This window comes from Pinus tabuliformis, chromosome 2_2, assembly GCF_031772625.1.
Source record: "Pinus tabuliformis cultivar Carrire ecotype Pingquan chromosome 2_2, CPIR1, whole genome shotgun sequence".
NCBI lineage: Eukaryota > Viridiplantae > Streptophyta > Pinopsida > Pinales > Pinaceae > Pinus > Pinus tabuliformis.
Genome location: NC_142300.1, coordinates 637,866,863 through 637,873,915, shown reverse-complemented (window position 1 = coordinate 637,873,915; position 7,053 = coordinate 637,866,863). Strand labels below are relative to the sequence as shown.

Sequence of the window (7,053 nt, the reverse complement as noted above, 5' to 3'; positions counted from 1 at the left end):
AATTCGAGCTTTTTTCCTCGTGACTGAGTGAGAATTTTGGTAACACAAGTTATATGAAGGGAACAACTTTTTATAGACTAGGATAATGTGGTCCTCATGGTACATAACTTGTATTATGGTCTTATATAGGCTAGGAGAAAGGGGTGTTTCAACCAACAACATAGTATTATCCTCTGAGTTGATGAGGAGGTATTTTTAGCATAGCAAAATTATACCTTTAGGAGTAAATATGGAGTGTCACTTGTTGTTTGAATTGTATTGATGCAAATTATAACTCTGATTTTATATATAACAAGTACTTGTAGTTTGGAAGCATTATTTTCTTTTCTAGGTTCATACCTCATTTCCAAATTGCATAGGGATTCCCCCAAGGTTAGAAAGCACTAACCCAAATTGTCGATAGATTGTATGAGGTGATAGTATGTACTCTCTAGTTACCTTGGAACCATTATTATTTCTATTGTCACTCCCATAGACAGTCTTGGATTTCTTACAAGACTAGTGCCTGGGCACATATAGAATTTGTGTGTCTCATATGACTCTCTAGAAATTGGAGGCATCACACACACACAGATATATATATATATATATATATATATATATATATATATATATATATATATATATATATATATATATATATATATATATATATATATATATATATATATATATGGAATGGGTTGGTTCATTCATATAAAGGAGTAAGACATGAATTTTTGGTACTTCTTCACATATACAAATCACAGAAATATATGCTTAAAATAGTGGAGGCCGAGTAGTTCAAGGACCTACAGTCTAATAAGCTTTGACAGAGCAATGAAAGAGGATAAGGAGAGGGAGTAACTCATCACATAGAGCTTGAAGCATCAATAATTTCTACACTTGTTTGAGTTACGGGTGGATATAATGGACAAAAGAGAGATTGGGTGCTAAGATTCATGGAGCGCAACTTTAAAGATATAATTTCAATCATCCATATAGGCACATGCATTAACAAGTCGATACAAATGAATCTGCGAGGAAGTTTGAAATATTTCTAGCAGCTATGATTACATGAATTCAGAGAAGAAAAATTTCAGTTAACAATTAGATGAACACATTAATAAAATATCTCTGTGCCTACCCCAGTGATCACTGTTGTTTTAGCTTGAATTTTTCTCATGGTCTAGCCTCCTTTGTTACTCAGCCAACTCCCGTTGCTTCGTCCTTTACTGCAAGAACCATTCATCCTTTAAATCTGGGAGTGGGCACTATCAGTTTAATGCCACAGTACTGAAGCAGAGGACCCCTGGGTAGTACTTTGTCTTCCCTCTATATGGGGGCACCACGTTGTATAGTCAAGTCCTCCCAAGCTTCCATGTCCTCATTTACTTCTGTCAACGTCGACCTGGATATCTTGTCACAAGGGGTCTGTTGCGGTCTGTCCATGACAAGTTTGAATGCTCCATCTCCTTTATTAAATGCCACAACTATCGAACCACCTCACCTTTAAATTTTCACATTACCCGATCGTGGCAGTAGGGGAGTGGAGGTGGAATGGAAGAGAGGGACACATAACCAGGACGATGTAATGGTCATTTGACGTGGAGCTGAGCAATAGGTGGAAAATGGCATGAGACCGTTGGCGGGAGAGAGTGTGAGGATGAGTGCTTTTTGGAGGGCGGCATGAGTAGTAAGTGGTAAGTGAGGGGGGAGGTATGAAATAATATGAGAGGGACACATAATGGCGGGGCCTGATAGGGAAACCACTTTTTCGGACCCCCCATCGATAAAGGGAAACATGGCGGGGGGGGAAGGCCTAGGACCAGTCGATCTGGACAGATTCAATCTGGGCCATCTAGAGATGGCAGGTGTTTAATTAATATGCGGCCTTTGAAAAGGGATGGACCCGACAACCCTTTAAATTTGTTGTATAAAATATCACATCTAGGAGAGTTCCCACATATCACATGTGATGACCCCGTAAAAATGTAATTATTTAAAAGTTACTACAGCAAAAAACTGAATTGAAATAATATGAAGAATTTATTTTCTTTTGAGGATATTCTGTTAATTTTTCATGTGCACTAAATTAATGATTAAAGGAATTAATCATGAAGATATCTGAATTCCCAAAAGGGAACTGGAAAAGAAAGGTTAGTTAATATAACTAGAAATAACCACCTTCCCCAACTGGAAGGGTTTCCAGGGAAAAAGGGAGGTTGGTTGAGAAACTCTGGGCTGTAGAGACAGGCAGAGAAAGAGAAAGGGAAGGAAAAACCCTGGATGGACTAAGTCTGGTAAGGACCAGATAGTCAAGCACAGAGTGCTGGCTTACTGAGGATAGTGATCCGGTAAGCGGAAGCTTGGGGGGAGACTCAGGTCTTGAAGGACTGGTCTCACGGTTGGGTGGAAAACAAGCGATACATAGCGATTTGGCAGGAGATTTGTTCCAGACTCATCTTACCAGTGGGGATCAGGTAAGTAACGAAACCCTCATGTGCCCTGGTTATCTGTGTAACTTGTAGAAGAACTGTGATTGTCTGATCAAATACTTGTAAATAGCGTATAGTGTAAACTGTGGTTATAGACAGCCTAGCTGTAAAAATCGAAAGATAGCATGACTATGCATATCTATACAAACTATAGACAGCCTAGTTGCAAAGATCAAAAGACAGTGTAACTATGAATAACTTTACAAGGTATCAACAGTATATCTGTAAGGACAAAAGATGATATAGCTATAATATTCTCTGCAAAGAAAACTAATACAGTATAGCTGTAAACTTCAAAGAACTGAGAACAGTCGAACATCTAAACAAAGGAGGCGGACTATTAATAAAACAAGCCTGTCTTTACCAGATAAATGAATACACAGTCTAAAAATATCCGAATCACGGAAACTGAATTCTTCATGCAAACAATAAACCTGGGTCGATATGATATCAAGACCCTAATGGTCGTAGACGGCCGTATAGACCCCATAACACTCTTAAAACAAAATGCCAACAGAGATTTTAACAAGGTAAGGAAAAGGCATAAACAACGCTGAACCCCGAACTCGGCATAGCCGTAACAGGTAGGGTTCTGGCGAGTCTAAAACGACGAAGAGAACCTAGATACTATCCAAGATTAAATACCTGTGTTGTGGGTAACTGAATATTACAATGTCAAGGTGCAAATCATTACAGAGACGAGCATAGAACTATGCGACAGAACCAAATTGATATTTCTGTAATGCACAGCGGAAACATTTTATGCATTAAGGAAAGTATGGAAACATGCAATCGCCTTGAGGCCGCAAATGTATTGTCTGCCAATAATGAACCAGAAATTAACAACTATACGGTTTAACCGAGTATATATATATATATTACAGACCCTCAGGGTTCTAGTCACGGAGAGTCCCTAACCAGTCGGCCATACATCTATAGTAATCAGATGTTGGCGCGACAGATTGACTCTTTACATATTCATTCAAGACATTGACGAAATGGAATAGAACCACAGATTATACTATGACCATTTGCATGTATACCATATTCAAACAAGCATGATTCCAAAAACGAGGAAACGCATTACACATCTGGTAGTAATCAAACCCTACTTTGTATAATAGTAAAGTCATTCTTATCTGCAGGTGAAAATCAAGTCGTGGCGTAACAGTAACAGAAAGTTACAATAAACCATTGGCCTTAAGCCATATGGGTACAAAAGTTAAACAAGCCGCTGGCTTCCAACCAGGGTTTGATGACAGTCATAATACATGGCTACAGTCACGATATATTAAACCAAACAAAATATAAATAGCTGTATATAGAGTCAAGTGGGAACTCCAGCCTCGGGAAACACAGGTAAAAACCCGAATCACCGTAGATGAAGAGGGACCCAATTCTTTAAGCAGTCCTAGAACTCTTGGAACCAGATTAAGAGCATTGGTCCATCAAGACCTGCAGCCAACCGAGTAACAATAAGGTTGGGGTCTCTTTCTTAGCACAGAGGAAACCCCCTGGCAAACCGAAATGAGACAGAGGGGGACCAACCGAAAAACTAAACTCTCGAACCAGATAAATACCTGTGAAAACTCGGCGGGCATCATCGGGAGTGACTTTCTTTCAAGCCATAGATGCTGGAAGCCACTTGTTCGCAACCTGTCATGCCAAAGATAGGAGATTAGACTTTTGCAAACATTAAATTTAAATAAACGCAACAGATCTGCTATCTGATGGGTAAATCACCTGACTGATTCGATAATGAAATCTATGAAGCTGAAGACCCTCCGGATGGCGCATGTGCCTGGAATAGCGGAGGTCTTGGCGCGGAACTGTGAAACAAACCCTTGCAGTGATGAACAGAGAGCGGGAGCGTATGGAACCGTAAGAGGAAAATCTCGAATAATCCGGAGAACACCATATATAAACCAGGACTGCCAGCGGTGGAACGTGGAGCCATTCCAACCCTTGATCTCACCCAGCAATTGTGCACCGTGGATGGAGGCGACTTTACCCAAAAGCCCGGCGCGGGAAAGTCCCAAGCACAGCGACCATACCCTAATCACGTGATCTGTCCGGCAAGATTCAATGCCATCGCCAGATGTCCAGCGCAGGAGGCGCCAACAGGAGAGCACAGTACAGTCTTGATACACTCGAGGAGTAGACATAAGATTTTCATGCCATGTAGCTAACAATAAAACATAGGCAAGTATTAATCGTTGAATAATCAATGATATGTCAAACATTACCTGCCACAATATACATCGCCTCAGGTTAGGCATGTATACGGAGTGGTGATGGCCATATAACATAATACATACTTAGATAATGTGCAGGTGTTTAACCAAAGTATGGATACGGTATGTATATATAAAAAAAAATTAACGTGTATGTTATAGCATGTAGATATGTGACAATTGGTATCAGAGCCCAGGTTGCCCATACTGTGGCCTCTGGGTATGAGTAATATGTGTTTTTTTTTCTTTTTCTTTTTTTTTAAATTTAACAGCATTGATATTTCTTTAACTGGGGTAATAAAATTGTGCCCAGAAGCTCACAAGGTTAACTGTTGCATGATTAGACCAGACCAGAACAAGGAAAAATGAATCCAGGAAACAACCCAGAGTTGTGGGTGCAGTTGGGTGAGGAGACCCGCAGTACAAATCTGGCCATACTAGAAACAGTTCAAGAGCTGAAGAATGAAATGGCTCGTTTATGTGAGGACAATGCACGTTTGACAATGGAGCAGGAAAGGATACTAAAAAGCTTGTCTGACAAACAGAACCCGCCACTGGCCAACCCTAGCGCAGAGCAACAGAGAATGACAGAGGAGCAGCATTACCAAGCAGAATCTGAGATTCCAGAAGATGGAGAGGATCAATCTGATAATGCATCAGAACAGCAGACTTCAAAGCGACAAAAGGTGGAATTGCAGGGAGAATTCCGGAAAATTAAACCCCCACACTACGACGGGGAACAAGAGGAAGCGGCTGAGGCATGGCTAATCAATATGAATAAATATTTTCAGTTATATGAGTATGATCATAATTTGAAGGCGCGTTTGGCTATCTTCCAGTTACAAGGGAAGGCGACACTGTGGTGGGAGGAAGTTAAAATCGTTAAAGGGGTAAGCGAGCGAACCATAACATGGGAAAAATTCCAGAAATATTTTAAGGAGAGATACTTGACGGAACGCTTTTACGATGAAAAAGCAAAGGAATTCCATGACCTGCGACTGGGACAGCAGACTATGGATGAGTTCATCAATCGGTTCACATCTTTGCTTCGCTATGTACCCTACCTTAAAGAAGAAAAAGCCAAGGTACAACGGTTTGTTAGTAGTCTACCCATGTACATGAGGGAAAGGATTGAATTTGACAATCCTAGAACCATGGACGAAGCTATTCGAAAGGCCAGAATCTGCTACCAGCAGAGCAAGCAGAAAGGGGACAGTTCCAACAGAAAATGGAATGAGAAAAAGAATAGTAAGATTGTTGGAAATAATAAGGGAAGTCGGAGCAGTGGAGTCAAAGGAAGCAGCAAGAGCCAGAACAGTAGAGCAGCACCGAGAGGTTCATTCAGGTCCAAGCCCATCAGTGAAAACAGAATGGGTGAACAACCCGCCAAGATGGATACTGAAGGAGTAACCAGACCCCCAGTGCAGTGCTGGGGTTGTGGTGGTCCGCACTATGTCAAGAATTGTCCGCAAAGGAAGGGAACTGATCAGATATCCCAGATTCATGAGGCATCAACCGTGGGTGACGTGGGACGAAGTATGCCAAGAATTAACGCAGCCTTGGACGACCGCCAGGCAGAATACCAGCCCACCATGGTAGAGTTTGAAGGTAAAATTTTAGACCTTTCCATCTCTGTTCTAATTGATCCTGGAGCTACTTTAAGTTATATTAGTCCAAAGATAGTTGAACAGTGTAAATTGCAGCCTGAAAAATTCAGGAATCCTTGGCTGGTACAGCTAGCTACAGGGACCAAAAGACGAGTAATGGCAAAGGTCAAAAGCTGCCCTATAGTGATAGCAGGACAGCCAGTAGTGGCAGACCTGAACATGCTTCCCCTCGGATCCTATGATGTCCTAATTGGGATGGACTGGCTAGAAAAGCATTGGGCTTTAGTGAACTGCAAAACAAAGGTTATACGGTACAAGGATGATGCTGGAATAGAACAAGAAATGCAGGGAATTAAACGACCAGTACAGATCCGGCCAATCACTGCATCTCAGCTGGCAAAATGCATCCGAAATAGATGCCAAGTGTATGCTATTCAGGTGGGCTATGCAGAAACTAAGCATAAGGAAAACCCGCTAGACCACCTCCCGGTAATAAAAGAGTTCGCAGACGTGTTCCCAGAGGAAATTCCTGGACTACCTCCAAAGAGGGATATAGACTTCACCATTGAGTTAATACCAGGAGCTGCTCCAGTTTCGCGGACACCTTATAGAATGAGTGTACCGGAGTTGACTGAATTGAAAATGCAACTACAAGAATTGCTGGATAAAAATTATATCCGCCCCAGTGTATCTCCATGGGGAGCACCGGTATTATTCGTCAGGAAGAAAGACGGA

General features: G+C 41.3%; 1 protein-coding gene across 1 annotated transcript; it reads right to left on the bottom strand.

The window, feature by feature from the left end:
* Positions 1–3,237: 3,237 nt before the first annotated feature.
* LOC149194244 (uncharacterized) lies at positions 3,238–4,739 on the bottom strand. The gene is made up of 4 exons (XM_089407604.1): positions 4,724–4,739; positions 4,221–4,662; positions 4,026–4,133; positions 3,238–3,295 (listed from the first exon to the last, which is right to left on the bottom strand). Exons 1-4 carry the CDS (start codon positions 4,737–4,739, stop codon positions 3,238–3,240), a joined length of 624 nt encoding a protein of 207 aa, XP_089263730.1.
* Positions 4,740–7,053: the final 2,314 nt, after the last annotated feature.

Excerpts from the sequence above, each read along its gene's own strand:
- LOC149194244 (XM_089407604.1), bottom strand. Across the intron at positions 4,134-4,220 it reads TTCATTATCGAATCAGTCAG|GTTGCGAACAAGTGGCTTCC; the intron begins GTGATTTACCCA and ends TTGGCATGACAG. Across the intron at positions 3,296-4,025 it reads TTCGAGAGTTTAGTTTTTCG|ACAATACATTTGCGGCCTCA; the intron begins GTTGGTCCCCCT and ends CATTATTGGCAG.